The sequence below is a fragment of the Ahaetulla prasina genome, chromosome 7 (assembly GCF_028640845.1).
Source record: "Ahaetulla prasina isolate Xishuangbanna chromosome 7, ASM2864084v1, whole genome shotgun sequence".
NCBI classification, from domain to species: domain Eukaryota; kingdom Metazoa; phylum Chordata; class Lepidosauria; order Squamata; family Colubridae; genus Ahaetulla; species Ahaetulla prasina.
The window spans coordinates 49,679,157-49,703,326 of NC_080545.1; the positions used below are offsets into that span (position 1 = coordinate 49,679,157).

Consider the following 24,170-nt stretch of genomic DNA (forward strand, 5'->3'; position numbering starts at 1 on the left):
CACCCTGCCAACAAAAGTGCGTATAGTCAAGGCTATGGTTTTCCCAGTTGCAATGTATGGCTGTGAAGGTTGGACCATAAGAAAGGCTGAGCGCCAAAGAATTGAGGCCTTTGAACTCTGGTGCTGGAGAAGACTCCTGCGAGTCCCTTGGACTGCAAGGTGAACAAACAAGTCAGTCCTAGAGGAGATCAACCCTGACTGCTCTTTATAAGGCCAGATCCTGAAGATGAAACTGAAATACTTTGGCCACCTAATGAGAAAGAAGGACTCACTGGAGAAGACCCTAATGCTGCGAAAGATGGAGGGCAAAAGAAGAAAGGGGTGAATGAGGTGGCTGGATGGAGTCACTGAAGCAGTGGACTCCAGAGGATGGTAGAGGATAGGAAGGCCTGGAGGAACGTTGTCCATGGGGTCACGATGGATTGGACATGACTTTGCAACTAACTACAACAGGCTATGTACATCAAAGCTGATCTGATTCTCAAGAGCTGGAAACATCAGTTGAAAAAAATGATATGTAGTCTTTCTCCAAATTGATGTTGTTGTGGGCAACCCCTCTCTCATTAATTTTGGAGCAGAAGCAAAAAATACAGGAATTGATCCTCAGATCAGCAGAAAGAGAATTATTTTTACAATAGTCTTGCAAAGGTTCCTACCAAGGTGCACATGGGCACATTTTCACTTTCCAGGTGTTCCAACTGCACAAAATTTTACCAATTCATTAGAAAACCAAGATTGATCTTCATAGTTTATTTCTGAATACTATTAACAGATTAATCCAAAGATGTATTAAAATGATTATTGAGGTTATTATCTGTTATTAAATGCTTAATTGAGTCACTGAATCAAAAATACTTAGTTTTATGGCTACTGGCCAACTACCCCTTTGTAAAGTAGTATTGCCAGTTAATCATCTAATATGATTGATTGACATTTCATTGATGGAAGCTAATGATTATTTCCTTTTATTATCAAAGATCTCATAGTATTTTTTATCTAGGTTTAATATAGACTGGAAAAATCTTGAGCTCTAAATATTTTAAACAATCATATAATTACTAAAACAAAGTCATGATGAAAGAGACAAGGAAGGAAAAGTGATAGCAATCACATAGTTTTTACAGTTATATAAGAAACCTGCACAGAAATATAAATGGGAATAATAATAATAATAATAATAACAACAACCACCACCAACAGCTCTTATGTTCTTGGTTAGGATTACCAGCCCCAGACTGTAAATCAAATTGAAGATTAACTCAATAACAACAACAGTAATAGCAATAATAATTGAATAACATGATTGGAAGGGATCTTGGAGGTTATCTAGTCCAACCACCTGCTCAAGCAGGAGAGTCTACACCATTTTAGAGAAATGGCTGTCCAGTCTCTTCCTGAAAGCCCCAGTAATGGGACATCTACAACTTCTGAAGGCAAGTCATTCCACTGGTTGATTGTTCTCACCGTTAGGAAATTTCTCCTTAGTTCTAGATTGCTTTTCTCCTTGATTAATTTCTGTCCATCGATTCTTGTCTTGAAAAACACTAATTGGTAATTCCCAACTCCCTATTTCTATATGCACTAACTATACTTTAGCTGCCTCTATGCATTTAATTATATCCAAAAGAATTTGGTTTTCAATTATTACATTCACTGCAAGCAACAAAGTAAAGGCACATTTGTTTACATATAGCACAATATATAATAAATATTCTCTACTAGAGACCGTTATGCCTGAACCGGAAAAAAATATTGATCAGTCTTATTTGTTAAACATAACTGCAAAACAGCTGCTCTGCAGTCTGACAGAGAACATGGCAAAAGAATTATGCCGTCCATCTGTCATGAGTGGCCAGTATTCTTTATAAATTGGACAGATTTGGTGTAAAAAGCATGATAAATACTTTTCTGTGGGAAACCAAAACAACCCCATTGCACTGAAGAAATCAATAGCTTAATAGTGTACTGACAACGTAAGAGCCATACTGATGAAATTTCTAAGGTTGTAATCTGCACATATTAGAAGACTGCTGAAGATTGATATAAACTGTTATAATCTGGTACTGGCCAATTTCGAGCCTGAGATTGGCTTGGCGCTCTCAATGGGAGGTCTAGAGAAGAGGGCTGAGGGACTACATGTGCCCCTCCAAATCATTTAATTGTGATCTGGGGCTGCTTAAGGGAAGAAAGGAAGGACAAAAGTCTCTCTAGTGGACAAAAGTGCAAAAGACAATAAGCAAACCAGCTTTCTTGGGAAAGGAAGGGAAGGGAAGGGAAGGGAAGAAGAAAAAAAGGAAGGAAAGAAGAAGAAAAGAAGGAAGGAAGGAAGAAAAGAGCAAACAAAAATGGTATGGAAGAAAGTTTTTTTTTGCTTAGCCAGGCTAGAGAAGAAAAAGAAAAGCAGTATTTTAGCAATACTGGAAGGATGATGGGGGAAGAAAGGAGAATACAGGTAGTCCTCAACTTATAACAATTAATTTAGTGACCATTCAAAGTTTGAAATGGCATTGAAAAAATGAATTATGACCAGTTTTCACACTTATGACCTTTGTAGCATCCCCATGGTCATGCGATCAAAATTCAGATGCTTAGCAACTGGTTCATATTTATGATGGTTGTAGTATCCCAGGGACTTGTAATTCTCTTTTGCAACTTTCTGACAAGAAAAATCAATGGGGAAGCCAGATTCACTTACAAATCGGGTTATCAACTTATCAGCTGAATGATTTACTTAAACAGCCGCATCAAGAAAGGTTGTAAAATGGGGCAAAACTCACTTAACAACAGAAATTTTATGGTCAATAACAATAGTTGTGGTCATAAGTCACAGACTACCTGTAAATAAACTTTTTGTTGAGGAAGATAAAAAAATATCCCTGCATTTTAAGTGGGGGGTGAGGAGAGATTTTGTTTAGTTTTTTATTATGTAAAAATAACCGAACATTATATCTCAAAATAAAAGAGTAAAATAACATAATTGTTTATTTGCCTGCATTTCGAGCCTCCTCATGCCTTGCTCAGCCTGGTAGTGTCTCAAACTGACAGCACTTGCATACCCATTGTGCTGTTGTGTACATATTGTGTACACAATGTAGATCAGATTTCAAAGACTTTTATATACTTTCAAGTCTTTAGAATCCAGATTTTTTTTCCTCCTGAAGTAATAAATGGCAGGTTTGCTTTGTGGTCTTGTGCAGGTGAAAAAAATTTTACATCAATAGCTCAGGAAGCGTTGGTTTTCACCACACAAGGTTCCACCATTATAGTTACATAGTTCAAACTAATTGTATAGGAATCAAAAGCTGAAAAAATTTAGAAAAGTGTAATGTTCAGACAGCTATCCTTTCTTCATCTGTTTACAATATAACAAACCTTTTAACAGATCACTGTGACATTACTTAAAGTTAGCAAAATTGTCTGCCAGATGCTGGCCACTGATTAATTTGTTTTAAGTTCAGCCAAGAGGGAAAAATAAAGTGCAGTGGGTGGTGCAGCAAAAATATGCACAATGAACAAATGATTTCCTGTCATCTTGGGAATGAAATTGATTGGTACAGCCATTTCCTGTATATAATGTAAAACCAGTCACAACAACTGCAAACCAGGAACATTCTTGGAGATAAAGTTGATGGTAGAGGCTGGTACTTTTCTTTGCAGCATGCCAACTTCCCATTTTTGTTTGTTGAAATAATTTTAAAATAATATTTGAAAAAAGACAGGGAGGGCAGGAAAACTAATGGGTACCAGGAGCAGAAGCCGGCAGGAAAATTGTGTCTAGTTCTATGCTGGGTGTTACATAAGTGGGTGAATCCTTTAAAATTAATTTAATTACAAGTCTGCTTTTAATGCTACTTTTTTAAAAGATAGAAATATTTGCAAAAACTGCCATACATGATAATAACAAGTAACAACATGGAGAGATAGAAAATTATTAATGGTACTGTATGAAAGGTGAGTTTCAGCAGGTTCTGACCAGTTCTGGAGAACCGGTAGCAGAAATTTTGAGTACTTCAAAGAACCGATAAATACCACCTTTGACTGGACTTGCCCCCATCTATTCTCTGCCTCCTGAGTCCCAGTTGATTGGGAGGAAATGGGGATTTTGCAGTAACCTTCCCCTGGAGTGGGGTGGGAATGGAGATTTTACACTATCCTTCCCCTGCCACGCCCACCAAGCCACACCCACCAAGCCATGCTATGCCCATCAAGCCACACCCACCAAGCTATGCCACACCCACCAACACACAGCCACAGAACTGGTAATAAAAATTTTTGAAATCCACCACTGTACTGTATCACTGGTAATCCTTTCTAACAGAAATACAGGTTGCAACTATAATAAAGGATCTTTCTCCCTTGTTTGAAAAATCCTACATCTGCATGCTGTGGGCATTAAACTTTTCATTGCCTTGGGGTAAAGTGGGTAGTTAAAAGGGACAATAAGGTGACATTGTCTCTGCATGCCTGGATTTAATGAAATACTTGCAGTGGTTGTTTTTGCAAGATATGCTAGCCTAAGCAGTCTGATTCAAGAGCATATGCTACCCACCCCAGTGCAAATACATTAATCTCAGTTATAGGCTTTCTGTTTTGTGTGAACTCCCTGAAACCATCATTTTGGATTTATGCAAAATGCAATTTAGCATCTTATCTATGAATAAACTAAAATGCTGGCTGTTCTGGATACAGATAATGATAAAGCTAAGCATAACGTAGGCTAAATAACTATGTATAATATTTGGGGGAAAGAGGAACTCCAAACACAATTACTAAAAACATTTTGAAATACTGTTCTCATAAAAAAAATAAAAATCCATTTTTGGGATCATCGCAACCCTGTGCTTAAAACAGTTGTTATTGGCATTTCCCTGAAAGCAATAGCTAAGAGTTATATTAAGCACAAGAAAGCATATTCATCTCAACACAATAGAGTAAATTTATCCTCCAAATCCATGCAAAGCTGTATATTTCAGTCAGGAAATTCCAAAACCTTTCCTGTACATGTATTAGGGTCTCAGGCTAATGCTATCATCCACAAACACTGGCTCGGTTTCATTATTTAGTTTGCAAAAAGCAACACAATGTTTAATGTCAAGCAATTGCTTTTAACAGAATACTAGATGGAAAAGGAGAAAACGTTTAATAATTGTTATATTATATATAGCACAAGGTACACGGTGGCTCAGGGGCTAAGACACTGAGCTTGTCGATCGAAAGGTCGGCATTTCAGCAGTTCAAATCCCTAGTGCTGCCATGTAACGGGGTGCGCTCCCGTTACTTGTCCCAGCTTCTGCCAACCTAGCAGTTCGAAAGCACATAAAAAATGCAAGTAGAAAAAATAGGAACCACCTTTGGTGGGAAGGTAACAGCGTTCCGTGCGCCTTTGGCATTGAGTCATGCCGGCTACACGACCACGGAGATGTCTTCGGACAACGCTGGCTCTTCGGCTTTGAAATGGAGACGAGCACCACCCCCTAGAGTCAGGAACGACTAGCACATATGTGCGAGGGGAATCTTTACCTTTACCTTTATAAAGCACAAGTGGTGATGCATAAGCCAGCAATCCTGCTGCACTTGATTAAAAAAGGAAATTCTGGAGATACTCTAAAGGCAGTACATATCAAGAGTCTTTTTCTTATAGAAATATTTTTAAAAATTGCTATCGCTGAATGATTATCATTTCAATCCTTATAGGAGCTTGTCAGAGGTGGGTTTCAGCAGGTTCTGACCAGTTCTGGAGAACCGGTAGTAGAAATTTTGAGTAGTTCAGAGAACCAGTAGTAAAAATTCTGACTGTTTCCACCCCCATCTATTCTCTTCCTCCCAGCTGATCGGGAGGAAATGGGGATTTTGCAGTAACCTTCCCCTGGATTGGGAAGGGAATGGAGATTTTACAAAATTCTTTCCCTGAAGTGGGGTGGGAATGGAGATTTTACAGTATTTTTCCTCTGCCACGCCGACCAAGCCACACTCACAGAACCGGTAATAAAAAAGTTTGAAACCCACCACTGGACCTTGTTACAAATAACTTATGTGAAGGCAATCCAGTCTACAGTATATTTACACAGCTTTGCTATCTATACTTTTCTAGACTAAATTTCTTCTGTTCGTGCTAGAAAAAATTAATATGATTGATATAAAGACTATATAGTGTGATCTCAGAAGTGGCAAGCACATAAAAATATTAAATTTAATTAGATAACCGATTGGAATGAGTCTCTCTGCCTCTAAGGCCTAAAGGCTGTTAAATTGGCTGCAGTTAAATTTCCCTGAATTTTTTTTTTCTTTTAAGCAGCAAAATGGAGCATCTTTTCCAGGCATTGCAAACTCCTTTCTATAGATACTATAACTTTAGACTGAACTGGTCTTTACCTTCTAAAACTTGACACCTTTATAGGAAAGCTCATGAGAATGAATTGTCAGATTGAATGGGAAGATGGTCACCAGTGTACTGTAAACATTGCTCAGGTGGAAAGGCTCTGGTCAGAATTCTTGTTCTGTAACTTGAATCTTTTCTTGATAAATTTAAACATTCTGGGTCCATATAGATCTTAGTTGTTTGTTTCCAGGTCAGTTTGTGGCTGAAAAATCCTGACAGTGATGGAGCCAAAGGAATTTGAGAGAGTTGAAATATGATAAACAGCATTGTTTAACAGTAATACTTCAGAATGAAATATAAGTACATGCTTGTCATCCTTCCACTCATAATAGCAGCATGGCCCTTTTGTCATTTCAGTTACAACAAGATCAGGGCTGTTAATGTTTAATAAATTAATTGTTTTGCTCTCCATAATTTATCTTTCATGAAAATGGTATATTCTTGTTTGTTTGTTTGTTTATGCCTAAAGTCATTCTAATAATTTGCCCAATTGTTTTATTTATTAAAAAAACTCCCATCTGGTGTCCAACATTGCTGGGATCCTATACCCAGAAATTGATTTATAGCTGTTGTATTTTGATGAGTTCCAATGGTACATTGCTGTGAAGTCCAGATAGGAAGCAGTTTATAAATGATAGTAATGGAGATGTTTGGTTGATATTTTTACAGTGAAAAATGATAACTGAACACATTCTTAACCAATAATTTTCTCTCTATGTAGGAACAGATCTGGTTATGTCTTCTATTTCATCAGCACCATTTGCTATTTTAACATCTCTAAGAAAAAACTCTTCTTTTGCAGACTTTTTCTATTTAAAGTCTTTCCTGTTCAAAGCCAACTAAAAATTAAGGAAAACAGGGTTTTTGAAGATGCCCATTATCAATATCTTAACAGCAGAATGAGCTGGTCTTTCAGCTATTAATTTTAAATTTAGAGAAATCAACTACTTTATGTAAATGTACCTCCTCTTTTTATTTATTTTTGGTATTGCTTTTATTTCTTCTTTTTTCCTGATGTGTTAGGAGGCTATGTGTCTGAAGCAGGTCTTTTGTTGGAATATAAGAAAACCAGGAGCAAAGTTTGAATTTGCAAGCAGACAGAGGTAAAGAAAACATACTAAAGAAAACATACTAAACTCGACATGAAATAAATGTTTCTATCATGGGAATTTGTGGATATCCTTTGCCTCTTGGAAGATTGCATGTAGGTACACACTTCACAGCTTTTAAAGACAATGGGAGGCCTTTTTGTATAGACCACCCAAAAAGACTATTTGGTTTCAAGAGTTAATAGCAGGTGAAATGGACTCAGTTGTACACACTCCTAACCATCTTTTTGCCTTTCAATCTGGATCGCTACAGGCTCTGAATAAATATAACGTGTGACAAACACAACTATACTTCCCACTTTCCATCTTTCATTCTTGTCTATTCTTGTTCTTTGGAAAGTGAAGGACACTTAACTATTGTCTTCATAATGAGACAGTCAATTTCTGTTATTGCAAAGATATGGTGGAAAGTGACCTTCCTAATTGGTCTTGTCCATAAGTTGGTTTATGAAAATACTATGCTGATACTTTTACACAGCCTGCAATATTGAAAGATAAATAGATAGGCTGCTAAGATATTCAGAGAACATTTGCAGATTATCCTTCTGCCATCTAGTGCTCTCCAAATATGTTGAGATATTAACTGGGAATTCGGGAGACTCTCACGCCAACATATCTAAAAGAGCACAAGGCTAGAAAAGCTGATTTTGATCTACTGTGGGAAGAAATGAATGCCTACCAATAAAAACTGTACAAACATATCTTCCCAGATGAATACAAACAATGATTTTTCCTAAATAGAATGCTACATTGACACCAGAGTTAATGGTTAATGGAGTTAAAATTATCACTTTAAACTCTTCTTTATAAATCCACATCATAGCTCAGAAAGACTTGCTTCTTGTTTCCTGGTGGTCAATGTACCTGAAAACACCATAGAAGATATACATGGTGGAAAAAATGGAGACTCACCCCACCCCCCGTGGTGGGATTCAAGTAATTTAACAACCAGTTCTCTGCCCTAATGATTTCTTCCAACAACCAGTTTGCCAAACTGCTCAGAAAGTTAAAAACCAGTTCTCCTCAAGTGGTGCGAACTGGCTGAATCCCACCACTGAACCCCCTTCCCATTTTAAAGAAATCATGAAAAACCTTGTATGTGAGGGAATGACATAATGTAACACCTGCACATTTCTGTCTGAGAACTTAAGGGAAAGTTAACTGCATCTTTCATTCTTATAGATCATAAATCAGTGGTGGGATTCAGCCAATTCGCACCACTTTGGGAGAACCAGTTGTTAACGTTCTGAGCAGTTTGGTGAACTGGTTGTTGGAAGAAATCATTAGGACAGAGAACCGGTTGTTAAATTATTTGAATCCCACCACTGTCATAAATGAAATAGAAAATGTGTTGACAATATTTTCTCTCCTCTAGATGTCACTGCTCATCAAGAAATAATATTAAATGTGAGTCACATGGAGAAAAATATTTCTGGTACAAGCTGATTCAGGGGAAACTATGATCACCGTAGCATCAGTTTATCTCTGATATGGGTTAAGAACACTGCCTTGCTTTGCATTGCTACAGTATAAATCTTAAGGGGATATTAAGGGGGTAGCTCCCATGTAACACCACTCCTGCGCAGACTGCACTGGCTGCCTGTGGTCTTTCGGGTGCACTTCAAGGTTCTGGTTACTACCTTTAAAGCGCTCCATGGCTTAGGGCCTGGGTACTTACAGGACCGCCTACTGTTACCTCATGCCTCCCACCGACCCGTACGCTCACACAGAGAGGGACTTCTCAGGGTACCGTCCGCCAAACAATGTCGGCTGGCAACCCCCAGGGGAAGATCCTTCTCTGTGGGAGCTCCTACCCTCTGGAATGAACTTCCCCCTGGTTTGCGCCAAATATCTGACCTTCGGACCTTCCGCCGTGAACTGAAAACACATTTATTTATTCGCGCGGGGCTTGCTTAAATTTTGTTGGTTTTTAAATTTATATTATGAATTTTAATGGGTTTTTAGAATTTTAAACGTTTTTTAAAGTTTTAGGCCAATTATGTAATAAGTCTTTTAATTCTTGTTTTAATTGTATATTGTATTGTTTGTTTTTTATTTTGGCTGTACACCGCCCTGAGTCCTTCGGGAGAAGGGCGGTATAGAAATCTAATAAATAATAATAATAATGATAATAATTTGAACTCTCCAATATAAGCATTATTGAACAATAGACCATACAAGATTCACTGTTTTAGATGTGAATGTTTTCTGTTCTTGATATTTAATTTAGGCCGGGGGCTTTTAGGGAAACAATGGAAACAATTCCCACAACACACAAATCCTTATACAGAATATACTATTTACACTACTTATATATTACTACTTATTTAAGGTAGTATAAACATTTTAATGCAATAATAATATCTCAACCATTCTTTAAGAAATGCTTACCAAATCAACATCCATAACACAGGCAACCTTTTTAAAGCTTTTGTCACCTAGGACGCATATGGGGTTTGCATATTCATCACCTTTGGGGTCAAGTGTCTCTTTACTAGAATCATGCAATTGGTGTGACAAGCTTTCTGAAACTATCCTTACCATCTCTAGTTTGCCTTGGCCTTCTCTGCATTGAAAAGCAGACTTGGAAATAAAATTTTAAAAAACGAGAATATATTTATTATTTATTATTTATTTATTTAAATTTTTATACCGCCCTTCTCCCGAAGGACTCAGGGCGGTTCACAGCCTGATAAAAAATACAAAATAATACAATATAAATACGATTAAAATATAATTAAAAAACTTATTAAATTGGCCATGATTAAAATTTAGAATAAAACCCATTAAAAACCCATAAGTTTAAAAACTAACCCAGTCCAGCGCAGATGAATAGGTGAGTTTTAAGCTCGCGACGAAAGGTTCGGAGGTCCGGAAGTTGACGGAGTCCTGGGGGGAGTTCGTTCCAGAGGGCGGGAGCCCCCACAGAGAAGGCCCTTCCCCTGGGTGTCGCCAGACGACACTGTCGCGCCGACGGCACCCTGAGGAGTCCCTCTCTGTGAGAGCGCACGGGTCGGTGAGAGGTATTCGGTAGCAGCAGGCGGTCCCGTAGATAGCCCGGCCCTATGCCATGGAGCGCTTTGAAGACGTTCACCAACACCTTGAAGCGCACCCGGAAGGCCACAGGTAGCCAGTGCAGCCTGCGCAGGATAGGTGTCACGTGGGAGCCACGAGGGGCTCCCTCTATCACCCGCGCAGCTGCATTCTGGACTAACTGAAGCCTCCGGATGCCCCTCAAGGGGAGCCCCATGTAGAGAGCATTGCAGTAATCCAGACGAGACGTCACAAGGGCATGAGTGACTGTGCATAAGGCATCCCGGTCTAGAAAGGGGCGCAGCTGGCGCACCAGGCGAACCTGGTGGAAAGCTCTCCTGGAGACGGCCGTCAGGTGGTCTTCAAAAGACAGCCGTTCATCCAGGAGAACGCCCAAGTTGCGCACCCTCCATCGGGGCCAATGACTCGCTCCCAACAGTCAGCCGTGGACTCAGCTGACTGTGCGGGATGCCGGCATCCACAACCACTCCGTCTTGGAGGATTGAGCTTGAGCCTGTTTCTCCCCATCCAGACCCGACGGCTTCCAGACACCGGGACAGCACTTTGATAGCTTCATTGGGGTGGCCCGGTGTGGAAAAGTACAGCTGGGTGTCATCAGCGTACAGCTGGTACCTCACACCGAAGCCACTGATGATCTCACCCAGCGGCTTCATGTAGATGTTGAACAGGAGGCGAGAGAATCGACCCTGCGGCACCCACAAGTGAGGCGCCGCGGGCCGACCTCTGCCCCCGCCAACACCGTCTGCGTCCGGGCGGAGAGATAGGAGGAGACCCCCCGATAACCGGTGCCCCCCACTCCCAATCCCTCCAGCCGGCGCAGCAGGATACCATGGTCGATGGTATCGAAAGCCGCTGAGAGGTCTAATAGGACCAGGGCAGAGGAACAACCCCTATCCCTGGCCCTCCAGAGATCATCCACCAACGCGACCAAAGCCGTCTCAGTGCTGTAACCGGGCCGGAAGCCGGACTGAACGGGTCTAGATAGACAGTTTCCTCCAGGTGCAGGGGAAACTGATATGCCACCATACTCTCTACAACCTTCGCCATGAGCGGGTTGGAGACCGGACGATAATTACCTAAAACAGCCGGGTCCAGGAAGGCTTCTTGAGGAGGGCCTCACCACCGCCTCTTTCAAGGCGGCCGGAAAGACTCCTCCACCAAAGAAGCGCTCGTAATCCCCTGAGCCAGCCTCGTGTCACCTCCTGAGTGGCCAGCACCAGCCAGGAGGGCACGGGTCCAGTAAACACGTGGTGGCATTCAATCTACCCAGCAACCTGTCCATGTCCTCGGAGCCACAGGGTCAAACTCATCCCAAACAATATCACCAAGACCGCCTCAGACGCCCGTCCGAATCGCCACAATTTTGGTCCAGACCGTCCGAAGCTGAACGATTTTATCGTATAGATAACCGTTAAACTCCTCAGCACGTCCCTGCAACGGGTCATCCCGCTCCCCCTGGTGAAGGAGGGAGCGGGCCACCCGAAACAGGGCAGCTGGGCGGGTATCTGCCGACGCAATGGGGGGGGAGGCGTAGCAACGCCTCGCTTCCTCAGTGCCACTAGGTAGGTCCTAGTATAGGATCTAACTAGTGTCCGATCAGCCTCTGAACGGCTGGACCTCCAAGAACTCTCTAGGCGTCTTCTCTGGCGTTTCATCCCCCTCAGCTCCTCGGAGAACCAAGGAGCCGGTTGGGATCTGCGCCGGGTCAGAGGCCGCAGAGGCACGACACGGTCTAAAGCCCCAGCCGCAGCCCGTTCCCAGGCTGCGGCCAGTTCCTCTGCCGTGCCGTGAGCCAGACCCTCAGGGAATGGCCCAAGCTCCGTCCGGAACCTCTCTGGGTCCATCAGGCGCCTGGGACGGTACCAACGTAATGGTTCCGTCTCCCTGCGGTGTTGGGTAGCGGTCAGAAAGTCCAGGCGAAGGAGAGAGTGATCTGACCATGACAAAGGCTCTGTGACTATATCTCCCAAGTCCAGATCCTTCAGCCACTGACCAGAGATAAAAATCAGGTCCAGTGTGCCTCCCCCAATGTGAGTAGGGCCATCCACTACTTGAGTCAGGTCCAGGGCCGTCATGGAGGCCATGAACTCCCGAGCTACTGTCGATGACGAGCCAGCAGATGGCAAGTTAAAGTCCCCCATGACTAAAAGTCTGGGGGTCTCCACTGCCACCCGGCAAGCACCTCCAGGAGCTCGGGCAGGGCCGCTGTCACGCAGCAAGGAGCCAGGTACGCGACCAGCAAGCCCATCTGACATCTATGACCCCACCTCACAAAGAGGGATTCACACCCGGCAATCTGAGGTACAGTGGTCTCCCTCGGCTCTAGACTCTCTTTAATAACAACCGCCACCCCCCCACCCCTACCCTGGGCCCTCCGCTGATGGGATGCACGGGAACCCGCTGGGCACATCTCAACCAGGGCACGCCTTCAGTGCCCAGCCAGGTCTCCGTAACGCCTATAATATCCGCTGCACCCCTGAACCAGACCATGTATAAGGGGGGCCTTATTGGCCACGGACCGTGCGTTGCATAACATCAGACGAAGGCCCAGGCTCTGAGGGTCTTGACCACCCGGGGAACGGGAGAAGTCAGGGGGATCGGGGCACGCAATCGCCTGTATACATCGAACGCGTGACCCCCTAAACCGATGCGATCCCCCCTTCCGCCATATCTGCCCCTCCCACTTACCGTGCAGATGGACTCACCTCACACAAAGGAACACACTACCCCCATAACCTCCGAACCGATTTGATAGTCGCCACGAGCATGCGCTGGAACTGGTTTCCCTCCTGACGGGCTACCCCATCACCCACCCTAACCCTCCCACCCACCCCCAACCCAAACCCGTCGGTTTCCCTCCCCCCCTTAAAATTTCCATTAAAACTCCCACCCGGCGGGTTTCCCCCAACACCCGCCCTACCCCTCCCACCCCTTAAGAATCCCTCACCCTTAAAATCCCCATTAAAACTCCCCTTAAAAAATCTATTAAAACAATTAGTTAAAAATCCCCTAAGTCTCCTGGATTTAGCATGCCAGCTCTCGGGGTTCCAAAACCCGTCCTCAAGGTGGGCCCTCGGTAGTGTGGAGGGCCAAACCTGCGAGAGAGGGGAATCTCGCAGGGCAAGAAGGTCCGCAGTTGAAAATCTTCGCATATCAAAAAGTACGGTAAGCAGCCCATCGAAGCCGGTCAAGATGTCAACCACAGCAAAACGGGCTCTCAGGCTGGCAGGACGGACCGCGGACATCTAGGGCTCCATGGGGCCGCTACTCCATCTCCAAACCCAGCGGCCACCACTCGTCCTAGGTCCAGATGACACCCAATCGAATCAGCCACTCTCCTCTGAGCCAGTCTAGCCAACCAATGATGTTTAGAAGACGATATATGGTCTTAATCACAGTCTTAATCTTGGTCTTAGTCTTAGTCTTAGTGAGGGACACAATCCAGGACAAGCCCATCAGATGATAAGGCCATCGCGTCGCCGACAGCCAGGATTCCCAGCTGACGCCGACGCCGCCACCATGGGCCATCCTAGTCCAAACTGCTGAGGGTCCAAATGAGGGCCAACCTCACCTCCAGCTCCAACTCCCTTTCAGGGGATTGGGCCCTCCAGATGACTCTTCGGGCCCTCTGCCTCTCATAAGTCCGACCCTCCGCCCCCCCAGCGTTGATAGAAAATTTTTGCCCCATGGGGAGGCCCCGCCCCCCGCCGCCGCCGCCGCAACCCGAAAGCTACACCGCGACCGCCGCGGCCAGCGCCCCAGCACAAGGGCCCAAAGAAAACGCTGATACCTGCCACTCATCTCATCTCAGGCCTCACCAGCAAAGATGGCAAGAAGCGCTGGTGGTCAAAAGGCTCCAGCGCCGAAGCTCAAAGGCTCTCCAATAACAGAGAGCGATGACAAAGAAGCTCCCAGTCCCCTGAGGAAGCCGCTGCCGCCGCCGCCGCCGCCGCAAACCCGGAAGTTCGGAAGGCCCAGCTGCAGCCGCCGCAGCAGCCGCCCCAGCAGGAGCCTGGAGAACGCCAGCCGGCCCGATTGTCCCCAGGCCACTAGCTCGTCCAGCCTCACCCCGTTCGCCGCTCCTGATGTTCCCCCCGGCCGGGGCTGGGACCGGAAGGTAAAAATAGCCATCTCCCGGTCCCAGGCCCCCGAAAAAGGCCGCTCCCCCGTTCCTCCCCCGTTCCTCCGAAGAATTTTCACTGCGCCATCTTGGGCATGCAAACCTCCAGTACCATTTTTATTTTCTAAAACCACCTACAGAAATTGGAGGCATTCTTAGAAATAAAATGACACTTAAGGTTGATGCTTTGATTTAGCAACATGCCAAATCCATATTCTTTGTTTTTACTGACAGTAATCCCCCAAAATAATAAAAGTTACACGGGCACAAGATTTATCAGGAAAAAGGATGGTCTCTGCAGATCCACAGGTAGGTCAAGTTGCTTTCCTGCCTTACAAAGAGAGAATAATAAACTCTGTCCACCGAGCTTTCATCCTACCTTTCTTGTAGCCCCACCGGTTTCATTTTGAAAGGTGATGGGTTGGCAGAAAGTGGAGGCTTGATTTCAGTAGTACATTGTCCATGGGGATCTACTACAACATTTAGTACTTTATGGGACTGTTCAGGTTGGACCATTCTGTTTGCTGTCTTATATTCAGATGGAGTTCTTTGCAGAGGGACGGAAGAAAGGTGTATTTCCTGTTTTTTGTTCTTATCTTGCCTCACAGAAAATTGTATTTTTTCTTTCACTCGGTATAAAACCTGTTCATAACAGAGAAAATAGCTGTTTTTACCTTAAATTCTGAAAAAAGCCCCACATATTGGATTATTAATGAACTGACTAGAAGATTAGATACTAATACGATAAATAACCAACAGCCATGGAGAGAATCAGCAATAATTTAAAAAAAAAATTTTCTACAGATTATTGAATGGATTCCTTAAATCTTTCATTAGATAGTTTGGTATATAACTCGGGTTTCTAGCGTAATATTTCACAACAGGATTTATTGGGTTGCTTTTGTCAGGGGGACGACAAAATTGTACTGGGAAATAATTGAATAAGCAACTATTGAAAATAGACCAATGTTAGACTACATTGTATCAATCCCTTTCTCAAAATATAGTATTGGCAAAGGAAATAATAAATGTTGAAGTGAAATTAAAAGAAAAGAGAGCTCTGGCTATAAAAGGAAATTAATAGGTCGAGGTCCTTGCGTACAGTAATAATTTAAAAAAAAAACCTTAACCAATAAGATCAATTCAATAATGCAAAGTAAAAACAATGTGCTTCTTTAAATAAAAGGCTGAACGAAAAAAACTAGTTACCCAGGGGAGTATAATAGTTAAGAAATTAGGCCAGGATGAGGAAGAACCCAGGTTCAAGCTCCTAACTGACCATGGGTTGTCTTTGACTGAGAGAATGTGACAGGTACAACCTAATTCACTTTTTGGGTTGCCCTTTATAAACAGAGCAATTGTTTACTTCTAATTGTCTGAATTGTCAAACTAAGTTAATAACAATAAATAGGAATATAATAATAATTGAATAGGCACAAAACAGCAACCAATGGTGGTAATAATCTATACCCCACTTATGGGACAGGAAATTATTATATAAAGGAAACCCAACCACATGCCACAATTAAACATGAAGAAAGCAATACATTAACCATTAAAGAAATAGAAAAGAAAGGAGCCGCTGGTTCAAACGAAAAGAAAAAGCCATTCACAGGTGGGCACTGCAGTAACGTTTGAAAATTAAAAATGGATATCCATCCCTACGTAAGTCCAGAAAAACAGATGGAAACATAAGATGAAAAGCCTAGAATATTATGGCTGACAAAAACAAAAAACAAAAATCAAATATGTAGAATCTAATAAAAATTGTGTAAATGAACATCTAATTATTTGGCTTGATGTATTAAGGTTTACCAGGCAAAGCATAACTGTTAGAAACCATTTTATCATTCAGCATATAAACAACAGGAAACTGCACTAGTCATAATGCATCATTATTCTATACATATTTACAATATTTGTTTTTCTGAAAGTATCCATAGTTACCCCAAGAAGGACACTACAGGAGGTGGGACTATTGATAAAGAAATGCATCATTACATTTCTGATACAAAACCTATGCATTTATGCACTTGAATGTGACATAGGAAAGCAAGTGCCAAAGAGTAAGTTCTGTGTTGCAATTTCATCATACATGTCTTGTCTTTTTTTCATATTGCAATTAGCAGCAAATGCCTAAACAAACATTGTAGCACTTTGTGTTTTTAAAAATTATCCAACAAAGGACCAAATAAGCTTATTGGGGCATGCTTAGCTAAATGTATAACTGGGTGTGAAAATGGATTCTGCGTATGATTTCCCCCACCCTCCTTTCAATCCAGCTGCTGTGGTTCAACAAAAATCAATTTGTTGTTCAATAGGAAGAATGGAAAATCTGGATTCAGTCCATGCTTTACTCCGTCTCCCCTCCAATTGCTATTTTTTAAAAAAGGCACCATGTATTTACAAGGCCATTATAAGCATGTGTTTGGCTGAAAGCCAATAAATGAACTCACCCTTTTTTTAAAAAATGGGGGAAGGTCCCCTTCGAAGTCATCTGAATGAAAGCATTACTTGGTCTATGCATGATTAAGATTCACATTATGCTTCATTTGCATTAATTTTGTTTGTGGCTAAAAGACTGGACTGTTTTTAGCAAATAATTTCAGCACCAGTAAAGCTTGTTTTGCTTATCAGAAAGGCGAAAACAGTGACAATGGAAGCTAACAGACTTACCATCAGACATGTCACAATAACAACAAAGATGCTGAGAAAGATTATGACAGCATAAAATCCTTCTTTACTCCAGAGTTTATCCAACTCATGCTTGCCTTGCAAAACATTTTTCTTTGACTTATAAAAACATAAAAAGAAAAAAAAGTAATTATATAGTTCTGGACGTGCATTTGAGAATCATTGTCAAGCTAATATAAAGCTTTATCTTTCTTCAATAATATAAAGTGCTTCAAAGATTCAATACATTTCTATTCTTTTTTTTAATTTTTGCATCAGTGAATATAAGATGACCCTACCAGATAGATATGCCATTGTTATATTTTGTAACATATCTAACTCCCTGTGACACTGTATAGAAGTGAAAATCGGACTTTGAAGAAGGAAAATAGGAAGGTCAACAGTTTTTGAACTTTGGTGTTGGAGAAAAGTCCTAAAAATATTATGGACAGCTAAGAAAATGAACAAATATTATTGAATAAATAAACCCAAAGTTCTAATTTGAGGCTCAAATGACCAGGCTAAAATTAGCCTGGTTTCTATACATTATGTGAAGATCCAGGTCTCTGGAGAAGGCTGTGATGCTGGGAAAGGTGGAAGGAAAAATAAGAGGGTGGACTGCAGTTGGATTGACTCAATTTCTGTTGGATGGACTTAGTTACTGTGGCAACATTGGAAGGTCTATGTGGTCACTAGGAATTGAAAATGACTTGAAGTGAAGAAAAGAGATGAAATAATGGGACAAGGAAAAAAAAAGATAAATTATTTTATGTTTATCTGTTTTATCCATGAAATAAAGAATTCATTGCACTTATTAAAATCAATAACTCTTAACTTGCATATTACTTAAAACAGAATAGATTTGGTTTAGCTGAAAGAACCAACCAGGCTCCTTTAAAAAAAAACACCCCATCAGAATCTACATAAATTCATATTAGGTTTTCATATGAATGAACATAGTTTATGCTTTCCTGAATCATACTGCAATTCTATATATACTAATTTAAAATTAAAGCCTGTTGAATTCCATGATGCTTGCTGCTGGGACTATACATTTTTGGTGTCATTTTAAAATTACACTTCTTTTTGCATACCCACAAACACATACTATGTAATTCCAAACTAAAGTAGCACAACATTATAAAGCAGTAGTGTACTGCTTTACTTTTAAGTGAAGAGACAAAGTGTAGTAACAAGCGGCCTAATGTTATTTCTGACATTGTAAAGGCTACAATCATTAAAAGTTTATGCTGAGGAAATGACACCTTGACATGATGATCTTATGACTTTGAGTCAGCCACTTTCCCTCAGTTTCACTTCATTGTAGTTTACTATACAAAATAAAGAAAAATCACATATGTGCTTTCTTGAAATTTTTGAGGAAAGGAACTTTATTAATCAGCCCTCAGGATACTGCCTGATACCAGATGACCCTCACTTGGTTGATTTCTAACAATGAAATGAAAACAAAGCCCCAATATGCTGTCCATTAATCCTATTTAAAGGGTTCAATGTACTGTTTTAGTTAGCATCTTAGTTCCCTTAGATACACAATGAATTTACGGTAGGAATTTATAATCTAGAAAATACTAGAAAGGTATTTATTTACCGTTTATCATCTGAATTTGCAAAATAATAACAGGTCTTAAAGGAGTACCTATGAGTAACATATTAGCACTTCATAATAATGATAGCTTACCTCTGGGGATATCTCTGTAATTCCAAACTGGGTTAATCCTTGGCGTAGGACATTGATATTAAGAGATCGTAGCACTTCTTTGGATGGAATAGTATCAGAAACTCCTTTACTACTGACTGGAGATATGAATAGTTCAACACAGTTCCTCTTGCCCTAGCAATAATACATAAAATATGAGAAAAAGAGCTCAAATAACTTTGTAGGAATAAACATAGGAGTTAACTGTATGAGGTACTGTTCTTGCAAGTGTCAAACAAATAATAGAAATGGATGATTTTCCATTTTTCTTTCCAGTCAAAATTCTTGAGATTAATTAGAATTAGCTATCTAGAAGTTCAAATTGGATCCAAGTTGATATTTTGAATATCCCAAACTGAATTTCAAATATATGGATTTCCTTCCTATTTATGCTATATTTCAAGGTTTATTAATTAGTGACAATATCACTGTTGCAGAAAGCATTTTGGAAGGGATAGAACATGGATGGACAACTTATCGTTTCAGCCTAATTGCAATATCCCTTAATTGGCAAGTAAGAGTGATCTGGCTCCTTTTTTGGCAGACAGGTGAGGAAGAGAAGGGGGTATCAGAAAGTGAAATAAAGGGGTTGCTCTAAAAAATTATAAAGTGATATGTCAGAAGAAAAAAATCATTGTTTTTGACATTATTATCAGTTATTTTACTTCAGTTGTTGTTTCCCAGCAGAAAAAAAAAAGTCCACTTCTGGTATCTTCAAAAAATGTCCACTTCAACTCACGGCCTCTTCAGGCAAGGAAGAAAGCATGCCAATAGAAATGACTGACTATCACATTAGATCTTATTAAATTCAGTAGTTCAATCATCTAGCTTCATATAATGCTGGGTGGCTGATTTTTCTACTCAGATTATAGGTAGCCAATAGCAGTCACAATAAAGCTTATCCTAGAAGGCCTGCTATGATTTGTAGCACTTGGAGTATGAATGAAATTTGTTTTGCAATGGTAAGCACATACAAATAAAATGAACCTAGTTGGCATATGTATAATATATATCCTTATCTCAATTTCTGTCTGTCTGTCTATCTATCTATCTATCTATCTATCATTAATAATGGTGTACTGGTTATGAAGCTACACTAGAAGTGGGAAGAACCAGAACAGAAGCTAAGTGGACCACTTTGCACCAGTCAGTGTCTCACCTTTAGACTGAAAAGTTGTCTATCCATTGAACTGCACTGAATCAATGTGGTAGATTTTAGACCATCATAATCTTCAGCAAAAAGGCTGTCATTCTGTGGTGGATTTGGGCGGATACTACACATGGATGAGATATCCCAGAGCTTGTTGGTTTTATTTCTAGGAGGTGAAACTATGCAATAGTAAGCATGAAACTAAGCCACTTACAATCAGTCGGTTGATATGCACTTGCTGCGGCAAGAGTCCTAAAGCAGCAGCCACTCCTTGGCGGAAAATCCGAAGCAATGTGATATTCAACTTGTTTACATCCATTTGCAGAGTCTGCAAAACAAACCCAAACAGTGCTAATCTTGCAAGGCACACACAGTTCCCTGCTAATGAGTGACCTCCGTGAATTGTGCAAATCGTTTTTCCCAGGATGGCAATGTGTGAAGTCAATTTGCATTTCAAACAGAGAATAAGAGTTGGGGGAGTGAGGTCAGGGGTGCAAGATTCCAGACTATTAATGGATGTTAGTTTAAAGAATGTTAACATTTCCTCTTTTCATAACCTTAATTTCACCGTGAGGTCAAAGAAATTTCTTTGGCTACACTCCTGGAGCTTTTATAGGACTACAGTGTCAGATCACAAGGTATTGTAATAGAACTATGTGAAATAGCATCACCCAGAAAAATGACCGCTGATTATTATCGTTCTTCCTAGAAATAAAACAATATAATGGATAGATTAGAGAATCTACTACTCTTAGCTGCTTTCAAAAAGTTAAGCAAGATTGGACATGGATAGTGCCTGCATAGGTTGCACCAGGAAACCTCAGAACTGTAAACTAGACTGAGAAGCAAAAACAAAAAGTGTAGTCATCAGGATGAAGGAAGACTTTACCTTTTATGTTATTGTTTCAAAAGATGAAGAAAAATGATGTATCAAAATTCTCCAACAAATTGGTGGGCAGATAAATTGGCGAACAGCTCTTCCAGGGAAAGGAAATATCTTCAACAATTTCTGTCTTTGTGCGTATCCTTTGTGAGTATCCTGAGAACTGGTTCTAAAAAAGCCCATGGGAGGATATCCCTCATGACTGAAACATGTGAAGCCAGAGAAGTTACAGATCACTGGAATTTGATACACTCACACATTTCTATTAGACACTTTGAAACTTAAAGGGAGGGGGATGTCATTTTTTGAGCTTGGCATTAATCAATATTTCCTGCAGTGTGGAAATTAAACAACTGCAGATCCCAACTTGTTTGGGGTATCACATGTACCTGAAATGAAAACTGGCATTCCAGCCTGACAAATGAAACCTTGCTGAGCGCCCACATGACATTCATTAAGCCCATCAATCAACAGTTGAAATTAGGAGTTTTTCCAGGGGTTAGCCAGCAAGTGGGGAAAAGCCCCTCACCTTATTAGACTCCCTGGACAAAACGAGAATGCCATCAATGTTTATTGCAGGCATCACTCCTGATTTTTCTTTGCAAGGGTGCAGTAGGAAGCTGAGTGATTACGAAGTTTGAGTATCATTTGCATATATCAATTAAAAGTAACTAGTACATGTAAGTAGTATGTTGACTTATTGCCTTAGCCCCAATTAATTCATGGAGGTGTGTGTGAGTTAATAAAATTAAGCTGTGGTCTAATTAATTCTGTAGAAGCAACAAATGAAAGAACATTTCACTAGAGGAGAGAGATTTTACTTCACTGAATGACTTGCGTTTGTGTTTTTGAACCAATATGTGAACCCAAATTTAGATTTTTTAAAAAGTTCATTCTTTTTCAAATTTTGCAATTCAATTTACTCATTTGTTCAAATCAGGGGAAGATTTGACCAAAATACTTACACTCATGAACATAATGTATAAAAATGCATTAAATCAGGGAAATTGGTTTTTTAATCTCTTTACATTAGACATGATTATAAATAAAAAAGTATACTTGCAGAAATGTACTCAAATATATTTCACAAAGTGAAATAGAAACAACACCCCAATTTCTATCTTAAACAAGTCTTCCAATTGGTGCCATCCTAGAATTTTCAGCCAGTTGAAAATTTCAGGATGGCAGCAATTGGAAGGCTTGTTTAAAATAGAAATTGGGATGTTGTTTCTATTTCACTTTGTGAAATATACTTCCGCCAGGTGAAAATTCTGATTAGCTCAGATACAAACCACTTGGGCCATGTGACTTGGCCTACTTTTAACACCACAGCACCTAATGAAGCTGACCTCACTGTTCATCTTGGACCCTGGGTAAGTGCCACAAGGGAATTTACATGATGAGAAAGCCTCTGTGAGTAGGATCCATTCCACAAGCCTTTAAGAGAAGTTTCTTTACATACCAGTTATATCTTGGGCAATAATCTTCTATGGAACAATGGAAAGAGATTAATTGTTAGAAATTCCTCAAATATTGCTGGCACCTTTAATTCAACAAAGGAAGCATTGTATCTTCTGAAGCCAGGCTACACTAATTAGTCATATTATGCCTTGTTGATCTGTACTGTTTATCATTTTTGGCACCTGCTCCTTGAGGCGAGTTCATGTTTGAATATACTGTATATGCAGGCAGCCGTGACTTAGTAACCTAAAAGGAGGAGAAGATAGCCACTCCAGGGAATAGAGTTTCCCAATGCAATTTATTAATCTAGTTACTGCAACTGTTAGCGACAGTTTCCAGGTTTCAGGACTATAGATATGATGAATTATATTATTAGGTTATGCCTGAAAATTTGTCTAATTTCTACATATATAATAAAAACAAAAAGACTAATATTTAAATGCCTAATAGTTTCGTTGGTGCAAAATAAACTCTTCACAAACAAGGAGAAAGTACTTTTTAAACCGTTAGATTGAAAACAGTGTTTGGTGTAACATACATGTGCACATTCTCTCAGGTTTATAATGTATTTGAATATAATTTCAGTGTAAAAGGCTGAAGGCTGCTTAAAAGTAAAATCTGAGAGATATTTGAAAGGGAGCTTATAACATTCTAATTTGATTTCTTCAGATTAGCAAGCAGCTATTGCAAATTTCTGCTCATGATCTGTAGTAGGAAAGTTGCATCATAGAATTCAAATGACAGTTTCAAGAACTGGAAGATTTTGTGGAGCTTTGGTGTCCACAGGCTCTCATGCTTTTCAAAGAATAATGAAAACAGTATAATGCTTTCATGCCACACACTCTGCTTCTTCTGGGCATACAACACAGATAAAAAGGGATGAGATTTGCATTGTGACACCATGACTCTGCTAGCATTAATTTGACTCTTTTGTCTTCCCCCATGAAGACTTCTGTTGTAAGCCATGAATACAAACAGCATACTATCTATTTTAATATAGAGAAAAAAGTTACATTGACTATTACAAATAAATCCTGAACCTTCTGGGAAAAAGGTTTATCAGGCCAGCTCAAAGATTATTACACATATCAGGCTTTGACACCCTTTGAGTCAGATATGATGTGGTCAAGAATGTGAAGTGTTAGGAATTGGAGTAAGGTGTTAAGACTGTTGTCACAGTGACTGCACACTGGCTTGAGATTTTCATAGACATGTGTCTGCCAGCTCAGATCTCAGTAATGAACGTATGAAACTGTTATTTGATATTTGTTGTTCCAATATAAATTACTTACACTGCATTATATTTGCCATGGAAGTCTATTGACCTAGTTCGAAGAGAACATCTCTTGGAGATGTTTGCAATTATTATGACTGTTATTGTTATTTAGTTTAGCAAACAGTTTTCATTTGCGATCAACAATGAATTTGTCTGTTTCTCCTAGATCCAGCCCATTTCATTAAAAACAAATTTAAAATTATCTATCTCAAGAAAGATCTTCAAGAAACTTGAACAATTATCTAATTTATAAATAGTTTCATCCTTTCTACTCCTTGGATAGATATTTTGATGTGACATATATTATTTTAGAGAATATAGATTTTTGTAGAATCCAGAATTCTGCAC

At 40.4% G+C, this 24,170-nt stretch overlaps 1 protein-coding gene across 1 annotated transcript in view; it reads right to left on the reverse strand.

Moving 5' to 3' along the window:
* Nucleotides 1-24,170, reverse strand: part of PTPRR (protein tyrosine phosphatase receptor type R) — a 96,377-nt gene that overhangs the window by 32,757 nt on the left and 39,450 nt on the right. Inside the window, exons 3-6 of the mRNA XM_058191442.1 lie at nucleotides 20,417-20,530; nucleotides 19,035-19,187; nucleotides 17,339-17,455; nucleotides 15,042-15,304 (exon numbers count right to left, since the gene is read on the reverse strand). Coding sequence (XP_058047425.1) covers nucleotides 15,042-15,304; nucleotides 17,339-17,455; nucleotides 19,035-19,187; nucleotides 20,417-20,530 — 647 coding nt within the window. The remainder of the gene's footprint in view (nucleotides 1-15,041; nucleotides 15,305-17,338; nucleotides 17,456-19,034; nucleotides 19,188-20,416; nucleotides 20,531-24,170) is intronic.